This window comes from Gastrolobium bilobum, unplaced genomic scaffold, assembly GCF_033153095.1.
Source record: "Gastrolobium bilobum isolate Gb01-03AN ecotype WA unplaced genomic scaffold, APGP_CSIRO_Gbil_v1 utg1076, whole genome shotgun sequence".
NCBI lineage: Eukaryota > Viridiplantae > Streptophyta > Magnoliopsida > Fabales > Fabaceae > Gastrolobium > Gastrolobium bilobum.
This window is the reverse complement of record NW_026899578.1, coordinates 506,212-533,189: the sequence shown is the minus strand read 5'-3', so window position 1 is coordinate 533,189 and position 26,978 is coordinate 506,212. Positions and strand designations below refer to the sequence as shown.

Genomic DNA, 26,978 nt, shown 5'->3' with positions numbered 1-26,978 from the left:
GAACTCATAATACCCTCCACCATTATCATAAACGGATTCATGAAATCTGTCAAAAAGCACTTTGATCATCTTGGTAATTCACGAATATATAACAGATTCATTAGAGAAAGAATTATCCCACCAAGCGTACATATATCTCACCAAGGCACTGATTGATATTATAGAGAGAATTATCAATCAGTATTAGAGAATATATTTGAAACTGAAAATCAAAGTGTTGTAACGATGAAGAGAGATGTGCAGTTTCAAAACCTACAGAGAAAGGGATGGAAACTTAGAGAGAGAATATGAGAGAAAAAATTAGGATTATAAGTGATAATTATAAGCCATTAGATTTAGTTTTAATCTAACGGTGAAAAAATTAGTCGTAAATGTGATAAACTTACCTGACGGTAAGTATAACACTTCACATAACGAAATGGATTAATATACATACAACACCAATATATCAATACACCTATAATAGTGCAATTAATAAAAGTACATATCATTATAGATAAGATTTTGTTCCCAGAGTTATGTTACATGAACCCTTAAATATAAAATATAAATTATTGCAATAGTGTAACGAATGTTAATCCTTATTTTATATAAGATTTATTTTAATTTTTCTTCTAAATTCAGATGTTAATTTACCTAGATCTCACTCATGTTTTTATATAAATTTTGAACTATATAATATAAATCACAAGGGTAAACGCCATTATGCTCTAATAAAATTTAGAGTATCAAATTTCCCTAAATATGTTAATGTATTTATTCTTAATCTTCTTTCTCTTCATTCTTCAAAGTTCAAAAAGCTGATCTATAATAGGAAAACCAAAGCAAACTCCCTTTGTGTTCACAATGTGTGTTCACACTAGAAACCCTCCAAAATGTGACGTGTCAAGCTCTGATTCGTGTGTTCAACTGTGTGTTCACATTGTGTGTTCACACTTGTTTTAACATTTAAAAAAAAAAATTCGTCATAATGACATTTTATGAAAAACGAAAATCGAAATGGATCATTAATGACCCACCATCATTAATTGTTGTATTGGGAGATGAAAGATTTTTAAAAATTGTATTGGAAGACGAAAAGTCTATTAATGATATTTGAATACTACCTAAAATAAAACTTTTCAGTTCCTCCTCTTTCTCTCTCAATTACTCTTTTAAATACCAAATTCCAAAATGGCATCTTTATTTTTCTCAACGCCATTCTCAGCTCTGATTCTTCACCCAATTCCCATCCTTTCCTTTCCCTACATCCACTCATTCTATTTCTCATTTTCTTGAACATTAGTCACGGAGCCGGTTACCTCTTTCTAGCCAAAGAGGAAGCAAGTTGGGGTCTTTAGCAAAGAAGGGATCAGACTGAAAAATTACTTGAAACAGCTCCAGCAACACCCTTTGAGAACCAAGGTCCCTCTTCTTCATTATTTACTGCATCTACCTCATTTTTTAATTTTCCTTTGCATGGCTTGCTTTCCTTGCTTCTTTTTTCATTCATTTTCATTGACCTGTTGTTTTGTTAGTCCTAAAAGAGCTACCTTTAATGGTTTACGTTATAGATTGTTGTAGGTGGCTAGCGACTAGAATCTTGGAAGATTGTGTTGCTTTACTGTGAAGGGTTCAATTTATTTATGCTTGCATCATTTCAATTGTTTCGATCCACGACTACCAAAAATAGATATTTATTCACAATGCTAATTCATTCTTCTTCCACGACGACGGCAGTGAGGGTCTTTATGCTTCCAGAGTCACCTCTTTCAATGACACTCAACCTTTCGAAGAAAAGTCACCCAATGGTAAATCTTTCATCAGGTATTCCTTCTTATCTCTTTGTTCTTTTTGTTCCATCCACAAAATAGGATTGTTTGATCCATTTTTTTCTTGAGAAACAGATTGACTTTCGTCCTTTTCTCTTGGAAGTGAGTCGAGGAAATTGAATATATGACTTTTCTCTTCATCATAGAAAGAGATGAACATTGTAGAGGACAACACAACCGCACAATAAAAAGAAGACAAGGAACAGCGCAGAACTGAGCAACTCAACAAAGAGACGAGCATTGCACAGCTGTGAAGACTGAAGAAGATATGAGTTACCCTCTTTTGATTTTTCAATTTTGCAGCTTCCCTTTTTTTGTTTCTTCTTTTTATTTTATTTGAATATGCACCATACAATTGTGGCTTCATACTAGCGAAAAGGATATATTATTATATATTTTTTCCTTTTCTTTTTTATTTTTTTATTTTTAATTTTTTAATTTTTTTCTCCACCGACATAATTACTAATATCCTTTTTATATCCAAAAAAATAATGATTTTCCTTTATGTATGACTTTTATGATGTATCCTTTATATATCCTTTTTTTTCTCCAGCGAAATTAAATATTATACAAAACTTATTTCGGTAAAACTTTCAAAAAATTAATATGCTTTAAATGTGAATAAACTATTGAAATTTCAAAAATATCTCATAATAAAGGAAAATAACTTTTTAAATTGTGCAAATTGTGCAAACAACCTAATACATGCAACCCAAAAATACGATCCAAGTAATGCATCATATGAGATATCGTTTGGAATTTCTATTGTAAACTTGATTGAGTTGAAAATTTCAAGAAATTCTTATTCTTATTCTAATTCTGATTGCGTGGAAAATTTCAAAGGTAACTATAGACGTTTTCAAAACACAAAGTAATTATATTACTAGGAGTTTTTTAACAATTAATGAAAATAGCAATAATTAATATACCTATTAGGAATAAGTCATTTACTATGTGTAATTGTTGTAATTGCTTATGTTAATAATGATTTGCCTATTCAATGAATAAAAATGAAAAATTGTTAATGCTAATATGAATGGAATCCTCATAAAAATGGGAGTTGTCAATGCTCATAATAATAAGATGAAAAATGAAAAATAATTATACGAGATATATAATTTTAAAATAAAAGAATGAAAAACAATTATACGAGATATAGAATTTTAAAACAGAAGAATGAAAAATAATTTATTTAATTCGAAATTTAAAATATTTAAACTAAATAGCTAATGCGAAAAGAGTTCAGCATTAAATAGTGGCAGACAGGTGTATTAATATCCCACATCTTTTTTAAAATTCGAAATTTGAAGTTGGTATAGGTGAGAAAAGAATATAACATCTTTTAATGAGAGACAACTTTATTAAATTCTCACTATTTTCTACTTGGGAATTGCTAACCCTCATTTTGAAAAACATTGAATGTTTTTTTTTCCATATTTATCGAAAAACCAAAAGACCTAAAGAAAAGAGTTCAACATTAATTAGTGACAGACAAGTGCATTAATATCTACTTCTTTTTAAAATTTTGAAATTTGATGTTGATATAGGTGGGAAAAAAATTTAACATCTTTTAGTCGAGAACACTGTATTAAATTTTCACTATTTTCTACATGAGAATTGTTAACCCTAATTTTAAAAATCATTGAATACTTTTTTTTCCATATTTATCGAAAAACCAAAAGACCCAAAGAAAAGAGTTCAGCATTAATTAGTGGCAGACAAGTTCATTAATATCCCACTTTTTTTTTGAAATTTTGAAATTTGAAGTTGATATAGGTGGGAAAAGAATTTAACATCTTTTAGTGGGAGACAACTGTATTAAATTTTCTCTATTTTCTACATGGAAATTGTTAACCCTCATTTTAAAAAACATTTAATTTTTTTTCATATTTATCGAAAAATAAAAAGACCAAAAGAAAAGAGTTCATCATTAATTACGCTTTTATACGAGATATAGAATTTAAAATCACAGATGAATGAAAAATATTTTATTTTAATTCTAAATTTAAAATATTTAAACTAAATAGTTAGTACGAAAAGAGTTTAGCATTAATTAGTGGGAAACAAGTTTATTAATATCCTACTTCTTTTTTAAATTTCAAAATTTAAAGTTGATATAGGTGCGAAAAATGGTTTAACATCTTTTAGCAGGAGACAACTGTATTAAATTTTCATCTATTATATACTTAAAAGGAGAACCAAAAAAACTGATGTGTCAAGCTCTCGTGCAGTTTCAGCTTTGTGTTCACACTTGCATGTCAATTTAAAAAAGAATTACATAATAAGTTTTTAATTAAATCAAAAATCGTAATTAAAAAATTAGTGGGAGACATCTAATTAATGACTCACTATCATTTTTACGTTGGAAATGTAAGGTTTTTAATTGTTGCATTGGAAGATGGAAGGTTATTTACTAATGTTACTTAAAAATGGAAAACTCATCATTTGATATTTCTTATAGCCTTCAAATCATTCAGACGCTTAATCTTCTATCTCCTGTGTGTTCTCACTTGCTTGCTAATTTTGAAAATAAATAAATAACTAAAAATTAAGTTTAAGTAAATTAAATTTCAAAATTAAAGTGTTAGTGGCTGACATCAAATTAATGTCCCAATATCATTTCTATATTGGAATTATAAGGTTTTTAATTATTCTGTTGGAAGGTGAAAGGTCATTACCAATGTTACTTGAAAATGGAAAACTCATCATTTCATGCAGAATATACACAACCTTCTATGCATGTTTCCCACTACTTTTAGTATGGAAATTTGTTAAATCTATTAATAATATTTGTTATTATGTCTATTAGGTGGAAAAATATCTAATATTTCAAAATTCAAACTTTTTAAATTTGGATTTTTAACTTGATAGGTGGAAAAAGAATTCCGCATTAATGTTTCTGTAGTGGAAAAAAAAATATATAATAAAATTAAATTTAATATGTTAAATTATAGAATAAAAAAATAATTTAAAATTTATAAAAAAAATATGTATAGTTGATAAAAAATAATTTAAATTTGAAATTTAAATGAAAAAATTAGAAATGACATATTTATACCTTAAAGAAATTAAAAATTTAACTTTAAAAAGTAATACAAAAAGAGAAAGACATTTTCACACAAGTATTTTTTACCTTAAATGTTTTAAATATATATGTATAACGAATATTAAAAAATATAAAAATTATAAATTAAGCGATAAAAAAATTAATTTTTTCAAAAATATGTCTAATTTAAAAAATATAGTTGATACAAAATTAATTTAAAATTTAAGTTTAAATAAAAAAATAAGAAATTATGCATTTATACTTTAAAAGAAAATTTATTAAAATTTTAACTTAAAAAGGTAATACAAAAAGAGAAAAAAAAATAATTCGTACAAGTATTTTTTTAAAAAAAATATTTAACATAAAAATTTTAAATATACATGTATAACAAATTTAAAAAAAGGGTTAAAAATCATAAATTAATAAAAAAAATATTTAACATAAAAATTTTAAATATACATGTATAACAAATTTAAAAAAAGGGTTAAAAATCATAAATTAAAAGAGAAAAAAATTATATAAAAAATGTATATTAATGCAAAAGAATTAAATTTAAAATGAGGAAAAAAAATTAGTGGATAAATATAAAAACCTAGACACAGCTATAAGAGCTTTTTTTTGTGAGTATATATAAAAACCTATTGCATGCTAATAGTTAGAGGTGACAAATTATGCTCGGTCCGGAAGACCGGCCACCAACACATTCTTATAATTAAATTAAAATTTTATTATTCTTTTTTTATAAATAAATTCATAATTCAGATTTCAATTTTTGTAAATACAAATTTGTAAAATTCAAAATACTAATGACACAAATCCTTGCAAAAAAATAATTATTTACTTAAAATGTTGATAGTTAAAAGTTGCAAACTGGGCTTGGCCAAGAGGGCCTGCCCGCCCCGCCTGCCAACACGTTTTAATAATTAAATTAAAATTCCACTATTCTTCTATTATAATCAAATTCCTAATTCATATTTTAATTTTTGTAAATACAAATTTTTAAAATTCCAAATACTAACGAAAAAAATCCTTACAAAAAAGAATTATTTATTATTATTTTGTAAATCTAATTGTAATAAATGAAAGTTCATCTCTGAGATAAAATATAAAATCCTAGACGCAATTATAAGAGCTTTTTTTTGAAAATAAATATAAAGACCTATTACATGTTAATAGTTAGAGGTGGCAAACTGGGCTCGGCCCGGAGGACCGGCCCACCTACACTTTTTTATAATTAAATTAAAATGTCATCATCCTTCTTCTTTTATAATTATATTAAAACTTAATTTCATCCAATATTTTTTTGTAATTAAATTAAAATTTTGCTCTTCTTCTTTTATATTAAGCATAATAACTCAAAAATTAACCTCCAAGGGTAGCTCAGTTGGCAACTGAGCTCCCAAGGGTTTGCTTGAGTCAGGGGTTCAAACCTTGCCTCAAGCAAATTCTTGAAAAATCTTTGGGGGCCAGAGGATGTGCCTCCCTCCTCGATTGGGGGATTAGTCTCATCCTTCCTCCGGTAGCGAAGCTCAATGCACCCGTTGTTCCAATGAGGGGGCTAGCCTACTGGGTCGTACCCCGAGGGCAAGGTGACCGGAGGAGGTTGAATGGGGATACCTCCAAGTTATACCAAAAAAAAAAAAATAGCTCAAAAATTTGCCAGCTCTATATGTACAAAAAGTTGGAGTTAGTTAATTTTTATGATTTAAATAAAATGCAAAAATATATTTTTATGATTTGCATTAACTTTTACGAGACAGGCAAACAGATTTTTTTTTCGTGCATCGCACGAGTTATACTTAATTTTAAAGGAGTTTTTTTTATGTAGGGTGCTGATTTGGAACATTATCCAAGAGAACTTAATGTTCTTAATGGAAAAATCCATGTTATTTAAGGTAAACGTAAAAAAAACAATTTGGAGTCATATAATGAGCCAAGATATCATATAAGGGTTTTATAATTCTCATGTTGAATGAGAATTGAAATCTTATGTTGTAGAGATAAAAAGCATGTGAGACTCATGTGTTAAAAAAAATTATATGTAGACCCATGTCAGCAAGGAAATCGAAGGGTGTGTAGGAAAATTTGAATTCTCATGTTGAATGAGAATTATAAAACCCATCATATAATTATCATTGTGGGTTCTTTATATTGTTACAAGTTTTTAGCATGTGTATTGATTTGATACTGTTTAGACACATTTGTTCCAATGTAAGCAAAAAATATGACTCATACATGACTATTTGGTTAATTTGCTTTCAAATCACTTTCAGACAACGTTTTTTGGATTCTAAAAAAAAATAACCCATTTTTTTAGACTATTACTTCTGGGTGTTAACATATTAGCGTAATTTATTTAATGAGCATTTGCATTTTGTATCGTAGGCATAAATACGATGGTAAAAGAGGATGTCCCTGGTAATACATAAACATATGAAATCACATGTTTGGTATGTGTTGAACTCGTCCCTCCAATGATTGCTACATAATGACACTGAATTAATAGCGTTTTCTTATTATAGGTACAAGCTGATCTTTTATAAAATATTTGTTTGGTGTGTTTGTTACCTTGATTTTATTGGTAGCTGTTATAGTTAGCAATAAGTTGTAAGCATTTTTTCTTTTTTTAGCCATCCTCATTTTAACATAGTCTACTATAGCGTATTTGTTTTTTACATAACTCATCGAGTAGATAACTATATTTGATTTGCATAATATTGATCACTCTATATAGCAGATTTTTGTTTATGGTTGATATTTGTAAAGTCTGTGTTAATGCTGTAGTTTTTTTCACCTTAAATATAGAACAAGATAGCAACACAAGTTTTTGTAAGTATAAGATTTGTAGTGTGATTAACCAACCACGACGGACGACAAATATTTTGATCTTTTTCCTCCGTGCATCGCACAGATAATACACTAGTTAATCTATAAATGAGAAAACCTTAATATCTTATTATTGAATGTACCTATTCGTCCATAACAATTAAATCCAAAGATTTCGAATTAAATCTTTATTGATCTACTATACTAGGTCTTTTTAAGATTGCTGGGCTCCACACTTTTAAATATATCTCTATTGGAAGCTGGGTTAATTGGTGCTGCGAGGGTTTAATCGTGTAATGAACGTGCAATATCCGTGCGATGTACGGAGAAAAAATATCAAAATTTTTGTTAGCATATATCGTTGATTAATCGTTAAAAGAAAGAATTGTGTCAGTATTTTATATTATCTTTGATAATTATTCATAAAAAAAACTACCTCATAAAGAAGGATTTTATTTTCTTGTGTTATTATAAATAAATATTTTTTATTATAAATACATGATATAATAAAGTTTACCACCAATTAAAAAAAAAAAGTAATGGCATAATTTTCAAGAAAAGCACACCAGAATAGTAGAATTTTTTTTTGAAGTGCGAGTATAAAATCCAATTTTCGATGTAAAAATAATATAAAATAAGTTTCTTTTATATAAAATAAGAGAATGATTTCGAATAAAAAAAAATGTGAAATGAAATGTATTTGGACAGTTGAAATTCAGTACAAAGAGAGGCTTGCAAGATTTAACACCAATTTCCTTGAATTCAGATTCAGTTTCCAAATTCCAATCCTCTTTCACGTATACTCACTTCCTCAGAGCAATGCCAATGGCCACTGCGGAATCCTCCAACGACCAAATCCAATCTCTTCCGCTTATCGACCTCCGCCTCCTCTCTCAATCCGAACTCTACACTCTCTCCCTTTCCGCCGCCACTCACCTCCACCGCCGCTCCGACGACGATTCCGTTATCCCCAAAATTGACCGTTCCGTCTTCAACGAATCCGCCGGTAGCCGCAAGCAGACCTTCTCTCGTCTCCGCCTCGCTCCTCGTAACAAACAAAACTCCTCCGTTCCTGCTTCCTCTTCCTTTCACATTCCCCTCCGCATTCCCGAGCCCGTGGACGAAGAAAACTCCCAAATTATCGCTTTGCTCCAACAACTCTTCGGCGTCGAGTCTCTTCGCAACGCGAAACGCCACGACGACGATGACCGCCTTGTTCCCGTTCAGGTTGAATTTAAACAACCGTCTCCTGAATCCGCGGTCTTCCCCTACCAGAACATTCCGATCGACGTCGTCAACAGCGATCAGAGGAAGCGGAAGCGCGGGCGGCCACGGAAGAAAGAGAATTCGGAAACGCTTTTGGAAGAAGAGCCAAGGAAGGTAGACGAGGACGGTGACGGAGATGGGAAGGCTGTTGCAATGGTTAACGAGAGGGGTTTTGTGGCGGATGCTGTTCGGTTGGCGGATTCTGGCGATCCGTTTGGGGAGGAGTTGAAGAGGAGGACCCAAGGGTTGGAGACAGAGTCGCAGTTGTTGGAATTCTTGGAGAGTTTGAATGGAGAGTGGGGGAGTCAGAGAAAGAAGAGGAGGATTATACAGGCAAGTTATCTTGGTGATTTGTTGCCTACAGGGTGGAAAATCGTGCTTTGTCTTATGAGGAGAGCAGGTCGCGCATCCGTAGTTTGTCGCCGTTACGTAAGGTTTTCTCATTACTCCTTTCGATATGACCTCTAATTGCTTGGAATTATCGTATGCTGGCTTTAATTTATCCTTTAAATTCAATGACTGAAGACTTTAAAGAAACGCATTTGCATTTTCGTTCTAGCTTCTTGTTTTGTATATGCTTGAGAACCGGGAAGAGTTGTGCAATGCTTCTATGTATCAAGGATAGGGGGATAAGAATTAGTAGGTTTATATACTTCAGCTTTAACTTCACATACTATGAGAGATGATTGCTACATCTTTCAAACTCAGATGGGTCTAACTTATAAATTTGTCTAGGTTTGGGAGTGAAAGATTGCGCAAATATCTTTTCTCTGATTTTTTATGTAACTCATGATATGTTTCCATGCACATATGCTATGGAAGCAGGAAATAATGGCAATAGGGGTTAAGATTCTTCTTCTTTTTCCTTTTTTTTCCTTTTTCTTTTTTGGTGTTGTGTGGGGTTCAATCACGGCACAGTGCATGAAACTACGACTCTTTGAACTTATGCAAACTATGCAACTCCTCATTACTAGCCCACCCTACTATTTTAAAGAGAGATTAAAAAGGTTAATTTTTTTTTGGTATATTAAAAAGGTTAATTAAATTCTACCATAAAGCAAAAATGGATATGAGGAGCTGATTCAATTGAAAAAGAAACCCACTATGTTTGTGAAGTTTATAATTGAGTTTAACTTAAATATCGGACATGAACAGTGTAGTCAGAGGCATGCCTAAAGCGCTGGGGTGAAGGGGTCTGCACCTATTGGCGCTTCAGGAGTGCCTGCCTTTTTGGGCAATGGTTAATTAATCTCTGAAAGATCAGCCATCTGACTTGCCAACTGTGATACTAAAGTGGGTAAAATAGTCAGAATGTTAAAATAATAACTAGTTGTCGAATTTGGGACTCTTAGCAGCATTCAGCTTAGGATAAATGGAACAACATAATCTTTTATTCTTGTGATGAATGTTATGCATGTGTAGTTAATTCCTATGGAAAATAAGTGCAAAATAGTCAAATATTCTATTTTTTTCTAATGTTGATTTCTTTCTTTAGTAAGGGTGTGCTTTTTGGCGCCTCTCACCTCAAGTTGTAAATCCCTCAAGCCATTAATATATTTTACCAAAAACAAATAACCATATTTATTAAATTTAGACCTGTCATTGACTCGGTCGGGTGATTAGATCATGCCATCATGGCTGATTGGTTCAACCAGCGAGTCACTTGTCAAACCATATAAAATAAATACATAAATATTTAATTTAAATTTAAAATACATAAAAGATTAAGATATACATAAAAGATGAAGATATTTCTCTATCGTAAGTTCAAAACATAAAAAACAACTTTTCAGTCCGGGACACTTGGGATTGAACACGGTGTGGATATTGTACTCTTTCTGCTAGTGCTGGATGATGGCTCCTTCACGAACACTGTAAGTGGCCGCCAGAGAAGGTGGTGGTGCACTCAAGTTAGTTTGTGAAGAGAGTGAGTGAAGAGTATTAGATGTGTACCTGAGGGCTTGGCCCCTATATTTATAGGAGGAGCAAGGCATTAGATCCCTGTGATCTCATCGCAAGGTAATGGGACATAGGCAGTCATGACCATGTTGCCGCCCGTACTGTGGAAGACGGCTGTTATCAAATGCGGATTGCGGCATGTCATGATTATCACAGTATGGGTGTGTCATGTCCGAAATGATGGGACATAGACAGTCATGACTGAAATGATGGTCATTCGAGGAATTCTTTTCCTGTAAACAGCTAGTCACAACCGAAATGAGGAACTCCTGAAGCAAGATAATGGGACATAGGCAGTCATGACCGAAATGATGGGGTGTTAGGCTTGCTGTGCTGATTGGACGTTTTGTTTCTGGACACTGGGCCTTTGGCCCAGAACAACAACTAAACATGTTAAATTTATATTCAATAATCTAAGTTCATTGATGTTGGTTTTCTTTTTAACTTGTTAGTTTAGTATAAGGTGATGTGCATTCATGCATTAGTTGTGATTAAGAATTAAAATGGGACATGCAAGCTTGTTGATGCCTGCTCGAGTGTTTACTGCTTGTTGAGTTGAGTGAAGAGGAAGGGGAATGAGGAGAGACATGGGGAAATCAGAAATGTGTTTGGTTATGGTTTTGCAGAAACAAAAGGTTTTAGTCCTTCAGTATGTTGGGCAATTTTCTATTAGCTTTAATCATGTCACAAAATTTTAATACTCTGAATGCCCACATGACTATGATCATTATTTTGTGAATGTACTGGTACAGAAATATTTTCTATCACTTTAAATGCTCTATTTGAAATTCATTTGGCAGTGTATTGATAAGGTCTCTGAACCTGAGGGTGTTAACTGATAATGGAAGATATAGAATTTAATTGTAATTTATTTTTTCCGTGAGAGTAGAGCCCACATTGAATAAAGGTGCTTAGTTGCCTTGCTTTGCCACCACGAAAGCCCCACATCTGGTAATTTGGGGAGCACAAGCAAAGTGCTTCGCATATGAAAGAAGCTGCTTCTCCATCAAACAATTTGTGTCCCTATGGTGTCTTGCCTTGTAATTGGGTGAGAGAGCATCGAGCCAATTAGGATTAGTTAACAAAATTTCAACTAACTTGACCCATTCAGGAAAATTTGGTCAAGTCATTGAGTTTTTCAAAACCCAGATTGGTTTAACAAGTTTGCGTGCATATCCTATCTAAAAGGTAAATTGGAGCCAGTTCACTGGTATGACCGGTTGTCTAAGTTTACTAACTATGCAAGTAAAAAAGATATTGGACGTGAATTTGAAATTTGTTATATTTTTTGTTTGTTATGAGGTACTCAAAACCTCAATTTTTATTTAGAAAGGGAAATTTAATTGAAATTGAAAGAACAAACTAAAAAAAAAAATTAAATTACGGGATCTTGAAGAGGCAGAATATATGTTGTGACAATCAAAGGATCACAATTGGAAACACAAAGAAACCTAGAGTAAGCTTATTCCATATATGGCAACTCAGCTCCTGTTAACATCTGAGACTTGGCTGACTAACACAAATTTTGGCTGTTGCACATTTTAAACCAATTGTTGGAATATTTTTAAACTGTGTACCAGGATTGAGGCCTTTGATTTTATTGACATACTTGTTGCTATTTTATTACTTTTCTTTGTTAATTTTTTGTCTTCTTTGGAGGAAGTTTCAGCTTCAGTATCGCACTGTATTTGATCTGATATAATTTTGTCCTTTGTTAAGAAAAAAGAATTGATCATATTCCTTGTTTGCTGAAATTATAATTTAGTTGGTTACATCATAATATTTTCCTTATCTTTTTCTTTGGTTTGTCTGTTGGTCCTTTCAATCAATTTAAGAACAATTGAATAAGGAAAAAAGTTAGATGTCAAGAATAGTTGGAGACAGATATTTGAATACTAATGGTTTCTAATGTCTTTCACAATTTTTTTTTCTAACTTATTTTTTTTTTTGCATGAAAAGTTATATGTTATGAAGCTGTAAAAACATAGATTCTTGTGGGTAGAAAAGAGAACATAAAACTTGTGTTTTGCCATCGTTTTTGGGGGTGAGGGGAGATTAGTGGGTTGAATTGTTTGAAAAGGAAGGGGGTGGCGTTAGCATGTCTAATCCTGGATCTAGTCCTGGCTCCTTTATAGGGAGAGTTGTCTGCAACTTCTGTGTGCTTTAATGCTTTAGCTTTAATAAAAAAGGCTTTATTAGCCGTTTTAGAATCCATGGTTCCCTTTTAATTTAGCATCCATGATTCCCTTCTGGAATAGCATCTTAATCATCCATGGTTCACCCTTTTTATGTGACATTGGTATCTGGTCTTTGCACTCTTTCTCATGTTAGTAATGAACCTCAAAATTTTTGTACATACTTATTTTGATGTCCTCTGTATCCAAGTTATGATGTGGATATGTTCTACTTTTGGATCTCAGCCTGCATATGGTCTGTGAGTTATATGGACTGCAGTGCTGTTGCATTTCAGTTTTCCATTCCTGCGGATATTGTAAAACTACTTGTATTCTTGTAATATCTGAGTAATATTTAGAATAATATCACTTTTTTGGTACCTCAGATGCATCTTTTATCAATTTTAGTTATTTATTCAATCAAACATCAAATCCCCAACAATCCCATGCTTCCGTCCATTTCACCATAACTCTGTTAATGTAAAAAGCTCATAATGACACTATTTCATCCTAAACCACTGCATTTTCCGTTAACATAGTTATAATGAAATGGATGGAGGAATGATATTTTTGAGGATTTAAAGTTTGAGAATAATTTGATAAAATTAATCCTCAAGGAACTGAATTTGTTTAAGTATTTATCTGTGACTTGTGAGGGATGAAAAATGGGTTTTACAGTAATATTTATTTTGTGGCAGCTGTAACCTAACTTCTATTGGTACAGTTTAGTGCATATATTGACTATTGCTTTCTTGTGGTTATAACTGTTTTTTATGTTGAATTCTTATGTAATTTCCCTAATTTGATTTCGTCCAGCCCTGATGGACACCAATTTGAGTCGTACAAGGAAGTTTCTGAATACTTGCTCTCTTTTTTCGGAGTTCAAGATATAAGCCATTTAAAATCTAATTATACTGATGGCAGTCAGAAGTTTTCCAGTAATATCAATATGGCATCTGAAAGTGTAAGCTAATATTTATAATGTTTTATTTCTTTTTCTGTTCCAATCACAAAAGGAACATGTTTCATTTTTGTTTTTTAACACATGCAGCAGAGTGTTGGTCGTGTCCCTACAGGAGACATGAAGACTGATGCCAATAGTTCTTTGTGTTTAGCTAGTACATCTATGAACTCTCATGATGAGAAGCAGGCCACCATATCATCATCTATTGGAAGTGAGAAGCTAAACACTGCTGATGGGAATTTGAATAGTGATCTGGCTTTGGGTTTTAAATTAGGAGATACTACTAGTGGAGCCTTTGGAGACCTTGACCATCAAACTGAAGATAAACAACCATTGAATGCTGAAAGGAATGATGCAAATTCAGTTCAGGGGCATTCTCTTGCTGAGGATAGAGTTTGTAATGTAAGTAATGAGAACTTTGTTGGTGCTATTGAGGCCAGTGATGGTGCATGCAATCTATATATTCCTTTGGTTTTCACAACTCCTTTCCCGTATAATAATAGTGGTATTTGTCAATTTTCTGATGAAAGAAATGCTGTCACATGCATAAAAAGTGGCATGAGTAATTTTGCTGGTCAGGATAGAAATAATGGATGCTTTGGAACTGCTCCCTGTGGAAATGAGCAAGCACATCTTGACAACAATGGGCTTGGGATTTCTCAGAGATTTTTGGAAGAGCACATTCATAAAAAAGGGTTTGAAAGCAGCATGCCTGCTCCAAATTCTGAAGGGAAAATATTTGCGGGTAATAATTTAGAGGATAGGCATCTTATTAGCTCACTGAAGGACATGGAGATGGATGATGGAAAGCCTGTTGAGGATGAGAAACAAAAAATTATTTCTAGTAGAGATCAGTCTGAAATTAAAGATATTTCTACTAATGTTAAACTGCAGAGTAGTTCTGAAGGTTGTTCACTTGTCCCATCTCAGAATGAACTTAAATATACATCTATAAATAGTACGGACAGGACAAAGACTTCCATGCTGAAGGACTCAGCTGTGGGAACATGCATTCTCAGTGGTTCCATTAATAATGTTTCTTCAAGTGCTTGCACACAAGATGCATCTGAGTCAGGTGGAGTTGATGTTGCTCCTAATCTTAAAGTAGCTAAGGATGTTTGTGATAATCATATTCCTCCAAATGTGGAAGTTGTGACTAGCTATTTACAGGAAAGGAATTCCTCGAATGACCAAAATTGCAAAATAGACAATCTGCTGCACATAAGTTCTGAAAGTAACTTACTTACTCCAACTGGTAATCAGCACCCTTCTGCTTTTGATGATAATGTGAATAATATCTCTTTTGGAACCTTTGATGCACTCCAAGATGTTGACGCTGGTTGCAAGAAGCCTCTGATAGGCATTGTTTCTTGCAGCAATGGTGTTGCTGTAGATGCATATTCTACTGCAAGCGTTATCCAAGGAAGATCACAAGGATGTCTATCTGTTCCTCTTGGTGGAAGTGTATTAAACCAATTTGACAAGCAAAGTGATGATGGTGTTAATAAAGCAAATAAATCATACTTATCAGAGAAGGCTAAGAGTGAAGTTGAAATATTCCAGACTGACTCTATGGGTATGCCCAAATTTCAATAGCAGTCAGATAGATGCAGATGTGGTGATAGATACAGTGCATGAAACAACTTCAAATAATACATGTATGGCAGTTCTGCAGAGTGCCTCGGTAACCATAATGCTCTGCTTGTATGTTCTCAAATTCCTATCGAGGATGATAACCTAGAAAAGGTAATGATTATATTTATAGTATGGTAAAAAATTATTTTCTGCAGAAAGGCTGGTGTGTTTCTAGGGATCCGTTTATGCCTTTCTGATCAAAGTGATTTTGAAATTCATGATGAGTTGAAAGTTATTTTCTTTTAACCTAAATTTTTGGAAAATTACTCTGAAAGAAGTTTGTGCCATCACAGAACCTTGTTAACAATCTTTATATTATTGTATTTTCTAAGACTAGTTCTATAAAATGTTCCCGTAAAATATTAGGAATAAATATTTTGGACATAGATAGATTTTGTATGTTTAAAAGAACAATTGATTAAGGTTGTTTCCTGAGATAATATCTCAGTGCTTATGAGTGATTGTTGTTACAAAACCAGCCACTTGGAAGGTCTACACCTGTAGGAATATTCCTCAACAACAATAAAAGAGACATTATGAGAGTTATGGTAGCCAATAAGTCAGGAGAAGCAATGGGGCTGTTATTCATTGTCAGGCAACTAGAAATTCATAACAGTGTATCCATAAAAAAGAAAGAAAGTCATAATAGTTATGAAATTAATTTATATATAAGGAGGAACCTCTTAGAGGATAGGCAGGCAATAGTATTGTGAGTGTTTGGCTGAGAACTCATCTTAGATTTAGGGGCTTGTCCCTTGGCAAGAGTGTTTTGTAACAATTGTCGAAACATGCTTTTGCATTTTCAATCTTGTTAATAGTTTTTTGCTTATATACTTTAGTGATTCAAATATAATTCAAGTCAATTATTATGTCTTAGCGTATTGAGAACCTGAATGTAATGATCGAGCAGATATTTAAACTTGTCATAGGATTCCTGTAGCAAATCAATGGACAATAATCAAGAATTAGCCTTAATCCAAAAACTGGGGTTGCATAAATGGAGTTCATATGCAAATACTATTTTGAAAAAGTTCTACTTATGACTAACAAGTAACAAAAACTTCTTTATGATGGCTGTAAGGCGTATTTTCATTTATAATAATATTATGGTAGCTTTTTTGCTTTGATAAGTTTCTTGCGTGTAGCTTTGATTAGTTTCTTGCCTTCTCATTTTTTTTTTTATTGGGAGAACACTGAAGACAGTTAAGCCAGAGATTGGATTTTACTATCACCTAGTTTCTATGTAAATGGGAGAAACGAGTTAAAATATCTTGTGTTGAAATAGCTGTAGAAAAGTTATAGTTATTTGCAAATATCAGTTAAAGACGATTGTGCTCATGAACCTTAACTTGTGTCTTGTTCTTTTGTTAAATGCAGCAAGAAAATGTTCTGTAGAATTTTTCTTATTCTCTAGTTGCATGCTTTATCATTGCGGCTAATTACTTCTCTGGGTTTCCGATTTACTGATTTTACTTTTATTTGGGACAAGACAGACAATTGCTTGAAGGCAGTATTATTTTGTTGATAGATTCAGCAGGTCGTACTGGTGGCTTCTCCATTCCCGAGGTTATTTTGCAGTTCTGGTGTGACACTTTTCCTGCTTTTTGCCAGAACTCAGATGCCATTCTTTTTACTAAAGAAAAGTTTTCATTTAGGTCAATTTCAGTTCAAAACATTTTTTGCCATCTGGTAGACTGGTATACTGACATTGAATTTTAGGTAGGTGTAGGTCCCTCCAATGTAGAAGGAACTACTTTTCCCCCTATTTTTGAAAGAGAAAAGCCAAATTACCTGTTGATTTTCATGTTGTTATTGTTTTGGGCTTCTCTATCTGATTTTTACTGCCTGATTTACTTTTCTTTTTTTACCCTTTCTCTTGTATGCCCGCTTGAGTTTCCATCTCGCTATTACACCACAGTCAAAGTACATCCTTGCATTTAGCAGGAGGATGGTTTTAGATTTTTGACATGGGAGTTCTTGTATTTGAGCTTTATTTTATCCAACTGAAAAAGCGGAAGGGGTGATGGGAAGAATTGAGGTCCCCGTATTTTTCTTGGCAATTAGACTTGGGGGAATCAAAATAATTGATAATAGCAGAACTTTGAATTTTGTTGTGTGTCATACTTGATAACTTTAAGCGAAAACAATTGAACTTTTGTTGACTCATATATTTACACTGGAAATGTTCATGTTCAACTTCGGTTGGCATTTGTAAGTTAATATTTAGTTCTTATGCGCTGGGTTTTGGGTTGTTCAGTACTGATAAGAAGTACCGACTCGACAAAGAAAATTTAAACTATCTTATTTGAATATTATATTTATTGTAATTTAGATAGCACTTTTTTTAAAAAATAAAATAAAATCGAAATGTGCTACTTCATAGTTCATAGTTCTAGTCTTGTGAGTCAGATGACCGAAAAAAAGTCTTGTCAAGGGTTCTTTTGTTCAAAAGTCTCTCACCTTGAACCTTTCAGCTTTGAATAATTGAATTGGTGAATTTATGGATGGAAAAACTTCAAAAAACTCCTTATAAATTTTTTCAGAATTACTTACCCCCTCTTCAAAAAATTTAATCATTTATATTCCTACTTAAAATTTTTTTATCACTTATTCCTCTAACTTGATTTTTCATCCAAATTAAAGTTAACGGTGTTAGTCTTTTAAAGAAATACCAACACTACCATTTTTAAAAAAAAAGAATTAACCCCTCGACACCTTATTGCTAGCAAGAGATAACAAACTATCGTCAATGATCTACTGAAAACTACCATTCAAGTAACATGGATTTTTTTGTTATCTTGTAATTTTTTTTTCAGCCCCACTATATGTTTCACCTTTCGTTTGTCAAAGATGAACCAATTTTTAATGCTTCCATATATTAATTAAAAGACCAAAGGTGTAAATATTTTCAGCAAGTAAAAAAAATGGACAGCAAAAATATTAATTAAAGGATCAATTTCATTAACTATTATCCATAAGATAACATGTCTGGATAGCAAAAAAATGGGTTTCCAAAAAATCTGTAAAATAACAACAAGCTTCAAAAAAATCTCCTTTCAAGCATATTAATCTCAAAAAAAAATAAAAAAAATTGGACAACAACAAGCAGCTTCAAATCAATGAACCTTCATCAGGTGCTAAGGGGTATTTATATGTTTTCCTCCTCTTGTAGCCATCTATCAATATAAGCATATTATATAAGCAGCTAATCAGAAACAAAGGCAGTGGAGTGTCAGAAGATTAGGGCTCCACTTCTCAATGACTATCTCTTGCAGCGGTAAGGTACAGTGTTGTGTGTTACTTTTCTTTAAGGGTAGTTTTGGTGTTTTTTTTTTTTTAAATTAACACCGTTAACTTTGATTTGGATGGAAAATCAAGGTAGGGGGTAAGTGATAAAAAAGTTTTAAGTAAAAGTATAAATGATTAAAATTTTTGAGGAGGGAAGTAAGTGATTCTAAAGGAACTTATAGGGGAGTTTTTGAAGTTTTTCCTTTATCGATTGGATTCACATCGTCTCTTTTACACACGGTATCCTTTTTCTTTAATACATGGGTGCATATTTACATACGAGGTTTGCTATGTTAGATAAACTACTTGTTAATTTAGAACGCAAGATCGATTTCATGCTTTTTCTCATCTACTCGTTTTATATCAATGAATGAAAAAAAAAAGAATAATGTTATTTTTCAGCTTAATGGTATTATTTGTGCTTCCACAAATAAATATGAAAACTGAACTAAAAAGTTGGCTATTTTTAACGGGAAAACTAGTTGGTTATTCTTGATTGGGGTTGTATAAAATAACTCAACCGAATAGAATATTTTTTTGAAGTAATTTGGAGAATTGAACTGATTTTATAAATCAGTTTAAAATTTGAACCGAATCAAAAGAATTGACTTGGAAGAAAGCGCAGATACCCGTCATAAATCATAAATTTGTTTTTAACCATGATCGGTTTTAATTTTAAACCTGTTCCTAAGTCGTTCCGGACTGGTTAAGAAAAAATAAAATTAATTCGGATAAAATAAAAGATTTGTTTCTTTAAACCGATTCCTTTTGGTTTAATAAAATCCAGTTTAGGTCGAACTTTGCCCACCTTTAATCTCGAAATTCATATTTTCTAATATTGAAGCATTGTGTTTTTTTTTTCTTTAAATCATTTTAAGGAGAGGAGAGGGTTTCTCACTTAATTCCTACATATATTTTACAGCATTACCATTTATAATTTATTTTATTTTAATAAATACAAGGTGTTTAAAATTTTTAATTTAATTATATATTTAATTTCAATTATCTTACTTTATTTTAGATAAATTGTTATAATAATTTATTATAATTCGGTACCTATAATGTAAAAGAGATGTTAAATGGGTTCCGATTGTTTAATTTTGTATTAGGGGGTAGCATTAGAGAAGCGAATAGTTCAGAAGCGTGAATTCAATATATCATGATAAAAAAAAAAAAAAAAGGGGAAGAATAAAAGGAAAATAGAATCCAGAAATAATTAATGAATTTATTTGGAGAGAATAAAATAAAAGAGAAGTCAATGAGTGAAAACCAACCATAGTGCTAGTTCTGTTAAACACAAAGGTGATGAAGCAACTAGATAAAGGGTGTATCTCTCCCTGCATAAACTAAATGGTAATGTCATTGCCGCCACCGATTACACTCACACCCACCAACTGATACCTGTAACCTCATCACCTTCCTCTCCTTCCCAATTCCCAAACCAACCGAACCCTCTTCATATTTTTTTATTAAAAAAATCAAAAACAAAAAATACCGTCCACTGAGATTGAGGCACGTCATATCCTGTCATCTCACCCTTGTTCTCGCTCCCCTTTCAAATTCCTGCTTTGGAATTAGGGTTTCCATTTCTTTTTTTCTTTTTTTGCTCGGTTCGGTTGGTCCCAATTTTGTTGCTCCGAGGGAAAGGGAAAGGGGATGAGGATGATGATGATGATGAAGGTTTGGGGATCGGAGATCGTGTTGGCCATGTTGCTCTGTGGGACCCTTTCCTGCACCGCCCAACCGAATAGGGGTTCTCTCTCCACCGCCGTGTGTCCCACGGAGTCCGTTCTCGATTTCATATTAGGGTTTCCAGATTGGACCTGTTCCCTTCCTGATTCTCTTGGATCCATACGTCATATTGGGGTCACCGAGGTAATTTCGCTTTTCCCTTTTGTTTCTCTCTGAAGATTGTAATTTTGGGATTAGAGATTTGGTCGAATTTTGAGATGATGAATATGAGATCGATTGAATTCTCAAGTACTTGGAATTCAACTCGTCTTTTTTGTAGCTCCATGTTGAGCTGGTACACTGTTTATGTTGGTGATAGAAGATTTTCAAGTATGATTTTTATGAAAACTATGCTTTGTAATATGCAGGGAGATGAGGTTTGTTTGCAGAAGGCACTGAATATGGTTCACAAGAATGATCATGAGTATGTAGCTGTACTCTTCTATGCTTCGTGGTGCCCTTTCTCTCGGATATTCAGACCAGTTTTCTCAATCCTCTCTCACCTACATCCTTCCATTCCTCATTTTGCTATTGAAGAGTCATCCGTTAGGCCAAGGTTTGTGTTTTTCAATTTCACACCTTTTTCTTTCATTCAATGGCTTCTTTCGACTGAACGCCAATGTAATTCTTGCAGCACACTATCCAAATACGGTGTCCATGGTTTCCCTACACTGTTCATTTTGAATTCTACCATGCGCGTTCGTTATCATGGATCTCGGACCCTTGGCTCTCTCATAGGCTTCTACAGTGATGTTACTGGTAAGGCCTATTTTTACTCGCCTTACGTTGAGATTTGTGTTTTATTATCTTTTAACAGCAAATTTTACTTGAGGTTCTCATATGTAGCTCATGTAATTTCTAATAGAGTTTAAATTGATTTGAGCGCTTAATCCATTTATAAAGCTTTCAAAACATAAACACAAATACAATTACATTGAAGTCTGATTTCCAAACATGATGGCATGGAAGAAACGGATGGATTTATACAACATTAAAGGAAATATGTTGTATTTAAGGTTTGTTTGTTTGTGTTTTTTTCATAGTTGTTAAATTCGCCTCTATTGGGCGCAATTGTGCTACTGTTGCGCTTTGCGGATCCACTACAACCCGCGACGCAACGTGTTGGTTCATGGTAGCGGCTGTAGCATACGCTTCTGAGGGAAAATTGCAGTCAATTGCGCCCCTACAGAAAAGGGCTTTCAAATTCTGTTTTTGCCCTTCATATAATAGCCCAACAGTCTTTTTTTAAGGATTAAATTGTCTTTTAACCCTTATTTGTATTCTGACTCTACACAAACACTCTCTTACGTCAAACAATTCAAAGAAAAAACCCAAGACAGCAGTGGCCAGCCCTTCCACTTCAGGCCGACGGCGACTTTTCTTTTTCTTTTCTTTTTTTGTAAACTGTTCTCTCTTTTTTTTTTCTACTCTGTTTTCTACCTGTCTCTGTTTTTTTCTTAATATAGATGTGGAGTTTGAACTCTGATATGTCATGCAAGTATCAAAAGTTATACGGATTTTATTTTTTTGTTTTTCACAAAACTCTGGGTAGGCAAAACGTATTTTAACTCTCTTTCTCATTTCTTGTTTTTGGTTCTTTAGTATTTATTTTTGGTTTTCAACTGTGTCTTTTTTTTTCAAAAAAAAAAAAAAAAAAATAAACAGACTTTAATTATTATTTTGATGATGATGCTTTTTCATGAAGATGTTTTTAAATATTTTTTATTCTGTCTTTGATATCTAAGGCTTCCTTTTTCTTTAGTTTTTTATGGTGGTGTTATTTTTCTTTTTCTTTTTTATTCTTAATAATTTGTCATGTTACTTGTATTGAAGAACTGTTGTGTTACTTGTTGATGCTTTTGCCACTTTCCTTATCCTTGTTTTAATAGCATGCTTTGATTTTTTTATTAATAGAAACAGAATATGTGTGGTATATCAAGCTTTTATTGATCTATTCCGCTATTTACGCAACTGCATCCCGCTATAGCGCTATAGCTTTTTCAGGGTTGGCTGCAACAGGCCGTAATTTGCATTTGATAACTTTGGTTTTTTTTTTTTTTGGTTCTTTATAGAAAAAACACCTTTTTGATCAGAAAACATGTTTAAGAAATTTGATAATAATTACATAAGTTTTTTTGAAAAAGAAGAAGCAAAAACCTCATAAAAAGCTTATGTAGTGCTTTTATAGAAGCTAGTAATAGTAGCTTCATAGAAGCTTTTATTTCAAAGCTTATCTAAATGCACCCTAAATTATTTGGTTCATCTGAAGGATTTGTCTCTGGTTTTTCTATAGGATTCATTTTCTTCTAAATAACTTGGTGATTTGTTAAGTTAAATTTTAGTATTTCATCATTGACATGCTTTGGATGTGCCTTAGTTATCCTGTATCGTAATCAAGTGATTACTGTCTTTTACACGACAAAGGGGTAATAGTTGGGGCCTGGGAGGATAAAAAAGGTTGGGTGCTGTCCGTGGGACAATTTGTTGTGTCTTGAATGCATTTGCACGTCATGCTATCCTTATTTTCCTGTATTTAGTTCATCATTTGGTTTTCATTGTAGGGATTAGGATTGATTCACTTGATCAACTATCCCTTGAGAAAATTGGGCGTCCATCAGCTAATGAGAATCATGGTAACACTGAGCCAGAAAGTTGTCCATTTTCATGGGCTAGATCTCCAGAAAATTTACTGCGTCAGGAGACTTATTTGGCTCTGGCCACTACATTTGTGGTTTTGAGACTACTCTACTTATTTTTTCCTACACTGCTTATATGTATTCAATGTGCTTGGAGAAGGGTCATCCAAAATTTTAGATTAGGGAGCTTGTTGGAGCATCCTTTGGTTTATTTGAAGCGAATAATACAATCATTTAACTGTCTCAAAGTGCCATGCAAGAGAAGTAATCTGCAGGAAGGAGCAATGAATGCTAAAGCATGGGCTTCCAAGTCCCTTGCCACAGTTTCAATTGGGGAGGAAAGCACCAGCCGTGGGATGCACCAGTAAGTTGACTGTACCAATCAGTTTTCCCTCGTGAAATTGGAGATTTGGATATACCCTATGAAAGGCTTGGCTGCAAGTTACGCCATGTACTTTTGTGTCAGGATTATCTTCACACCCTTGAGCCTCATGCTTAGTGAGGTCAGTTATTGTACTGAATGATGTAATCGTCCCTTATTTGCCCATATGATCAAGAAATACTTCATTCAGCATTCCATGTGTATAGTTTAAATGTAGCAAACTCGAGCTGAAATCTGTAATTCTTTGACTTGTAGGTTTACTTGAAGGTTAAATCTTTGATCATCCGTTCATAAAATTTATTTTTGTTGGGAATGAAATGATTGTAAATCGTGCTTAGCACTGATTGGATGCCATGTTCATGTACTTGATGCGTGGTTATTTGTAAAAGTTCAAAAATAATAAGATGGTAATATGATTAAAGTATTATATAGAAGTATTTTATATCAAAAGCTAGAGTATTCTGTGGATTCTTTCTTTAGGAGAGATTATTGATTTTCCTTTTCTTCAGAAATCCCGGTTTGTAACGGTGAGTTCCGTTGCTTGTGCTGGTGTGAAAATTTGATCTTTCTAAATTCTAAACATTATGATAAGAGGTCTTTGCACCCTTTTTTTTATTGGTTGGGATGAAAAGAAAGTCTCTGCACTAAATGTGCTTTAGAAAGACTGGGATGACACCGTTAAAACAAAATTAATTGGATGCCTTGACCACACAAGGTTGACTTATTTGCCTTTACATGCTTAAATGTGAAGGCATCCTGATGAAATTAAACTAGTTGCAATTATTATTATTTTTAATGTGTATTGCTTTCTTAGTTTTATCTGCTTTTGTTGCAGAATTTTTTTTTGCCATATTCACGTAAAAGTGAGTGAGTTTTATTAATTTTTTTTTCTCTTTACAATGAGACTCACTCACTTTTACATGAGTGTGACAAAAAAAAAATTCGCAACAAAAACAAATATTTTCACCATAATAATAACTGTTATTTTTTAGGTAACTTTTCATTCCGAAATTAATATTAGTAATTCTTCAAAATCAACCATTATATAGTGCGATGTGTGGAATTTTTTAACTGTAGAGGAATTAAGCTTATGAGTCATACTATAAAGTTGTGGGACAGAGTTATTGAACATCGTTTGCAGAAGGAGATTAATGTTTCTATAAATCAAATTGGGTTTATGCAAGAATGATGTACCATGGATGCCATTTTTTTGATACGACAGTTAATGTAAAGTTATAGAGAAAAGAAGAAGGATTATGGTGTTTATAAATTTTGAGAAGCGTATGATAGGGTTTCGAGAAAGGTTCTATTATGGGTTCTTGAGAAGAAAAGAATATCATAAATGATATGTATGATGGTATTACTCTAGGTTGTCAGTACCGACCCGTAACGCCACTAAATCGCTACAGTAGCGGCATGTTCATTTGATGCAATGCGATGCTGCCCGCTGTTTGACATTGATTGTGGAATTATGTGTTTGAATTTGTGCAATTCATTGTTCATTTGTGTTTAATTGTGAATCTTTCATTTATGTTCCTTGTATTTGACATCGATTGTGGAATTATGTTTTTGATTTTGTTTGACTTCTTATGTTTGAGCATTTATATTTGTGTAGTATTAGGTTGTTAGTATAATATATGTGGAATTAATACTTCACCGTAGCGGCAATACCACTACCCGCTACATCGCTACACATTTTCGGGATCGACCGCTAACTACTATTGACAAGTATGATAATACTACATGTATGAAAGTTTTTAATAGAACATTAAGTTATTTTTCTATCACAGTAAGTGTACACCAAGGCTCTGCTTTGAGTCTTTATCTCTTTGGTCTAGTTATGGATGAACTAACAAAAGATATTTAAGAGGAAGTGTCATGGTGTATGCTTTTTGCTAATGATATTGTGTTTATTGATAAGACCAAGGCTAGTGTATACAGAAAAACTAGGATTGTGGAGAAGCACATTGGATTCTAAAGGTTTTACACTGAGTCGAAGCAAGACAGATTATATAATGTGAGTTTGCATCGACAAGAGATAAAGATCTAGACTCTGTGTATCTATTTGGGCAAGAGGTACTCAAGAAAGATGCTCTCAGATATTTGGGATCTATTTTGCAAAAAGATGGACAAATTGATGTGGATGTGAATCACAGAATCAGAGCAAGATGGATGAAATGACGTAGTGTATAAAGGTTTTTGTGTGACCAGAAGATTTTCCTTAGGCTAATAAGAAAATTCTATAGAACAGTAGTAAGGCCTACAATGTTATATAGAGCATATTGTTGGCCAGCTCATAAGCAACATGAGCATAAAATGAGAGTAGCGAAAATGAGGATGTTAAGATGGATGTGTGGTCAATAAGATAAGAAATTAAAATATTTGAAAAAGAGTAAGAGTAGCACCGGAGGTTGAAAATATGAGAGAGAGCATATATTGAGGTGTTTTGGGCAAATAATGCAAAGACCCTAGATGCTCCCCCAAGAACAAAAGTGTGTTACCAAGAACTCGATACAAAGAGGGGAAGAGACCAGCTGAAAATTAGTCGAGGGAAGGTAGTAAATCAAGACTTAATGGAGTGGGATATAGATTGCAGGACGATGTGTCATAAAACTAATTGAGGGAAAAAAGATATTAGCATTGTCGAGGGTTAGACTCGTTTTTACTTTCTATGTTACATATGGTCTCTTTTTAGTCATTTTCCCTTATTTCTCTCTTTATTTCTTCCTTTACCACTCCTTTCTTTCATTTCACTTTTTCCCATCTCTATCTTTCTTCTCTTATTAATTTATTTATTTTCTTCTTTTTCTTTATTTTTACCCCTTTATTTCTTAAAAAAAAAATTGTTTTCTAATATATCTTTACTTTTACTTTCCTATTTTTTCTCTCTCTCTTATGTATCTTTATTTTCATATAAATTTTTTTATCTTTATTAAAATTGTGGAGAAGCACGTTGGAGTCTAAAGATTTTACACTAAGCCGAAGCAAGACTGAGCAAATGAAGTCTGAGTTTGCGCCAGTGAGAAATGAAGATTAAGATTTTGTGTATCTACTTGGACAAGAGGTACTTAAGAAATATGCTCTTGGATATTTGGGATCTATTTTGCAAAAGGGTGGAGAGATTGATGAGGATGTGAATCACAAAATCAGAGCAGGATGAATGAAATGATGCAGTGCATCAGGATTTTTATGCGACCATAAAATTTCCCTTAGGCTAAAAGGAAAATTCTATACAATAGTAATAAGGCCTGTAAGTTGTA

At 32.8% G+C, this 26,978-nt stretch overlaps 2 protein-coding genes across 3 annotated transcripts; both read left to right on the top strand.

The window, feature by feature from the left end:
- Positions 1-8,460: 8,460 nt before the first annotated feature.
- On the top strand, positions 8,461-15,380 carry LOC133291657 (uncharacterized). Its single transcript, XM_061489958.1, has 4 exons — positions 8,461-9,383; positions 13,899-14,046; positions 14,134-15,308; positions 15,374-15,380. Exons 1-4 carry the CDS (start codon positions 8,503-8,505, stop codon positions 15,378-15,380), a joined length of 2,211 nt encoding a protein of 736 aa, XP_061345942.1. The 5' UTR covers positions 8,461-8,502.
- Positions 15,381-20,239: 4,859 nt separating this feature from the next.
- LOC133291637 (5'-adenylylsulfate reductase-like 4) lies at positions 20,240-24,121 on the top strand. 2 transcript variants are annotated; one of them, XR_009748823.1, is made up of 5 exons: positions 20,240-20,844; positions 21,069-21,256; positions 21,335-21,459; positions 23,262-23,839; positions 23,974-24,121. XR_009748823.1 is itself a non-coding variant. In XM_061489934.1 (4 exons), exons 1-4 carry the CDS (start codon positions 20,626-20,628, stop codon positions 23,702-23,704), a joined length of 975 nt encoding a protein of 324 aa, XP_061345918.1. In that variant the 5' UTR covers positions 20,240-20,625; the 3' UTR covers positions 23,705-24,121. The 2 variants fall into 2 exon arrangements, 1 of the variants encoding a protein (XP_061345918.1); XM_061489934.1 differs by having other exon boundaries at positions 23,262-24,121.
- The last annotated feature ends 2,857 nt before the right edge of the window (positions 24,122-26,978 follow it).

Excerpts from the sequence above, each read along its gene's own strand:
- LOC133291657 (XM_061489958.1), top strand. The coding sequence starts at position 8,503 with ATGCCAATGGCCACTGCGGAATCCTCCAACGACCAAATCCAATCTCTT. Across the intron at positions 9,384-13,898 it reads GTTTGTCGCCGTTACGTAAG|CCCTGATGGACACCAATTTG; the intron begins GTTTTCTCATTA and ends GATTTCGTCCAG. Across the intron at positions 14,047-14,133 it reads TCAATATGGCATCTGAAAGT|CAGAGTGTTGGTCGTGTCCC; the intron begins GTAAGCTAATAT and ends TAACACATGCAG.
- LOC133291637 (XM_061489934.1), top strand. The coding sequence starts at position 20,626 with ATGAGGATGATGATGATGATGAAGGTTTGGGGATCGGAGATCGTGTTG. Across the intron at positions 21,257-21,334 it reads GAGTCATCCGTTAGGCCAAG|CACACTATCCAAATACGGTG; the intron begins GTTTGTGTTTTT and ends TAATTCTTGCAG. Across the intron at positions 21,460-23,261 it reads CTTCTACAGTGATGTTACTG|GGATTAGGATTGATTCACTT; the intron begins GTAAGGCCTATT and ends TTTTCATTGTAG.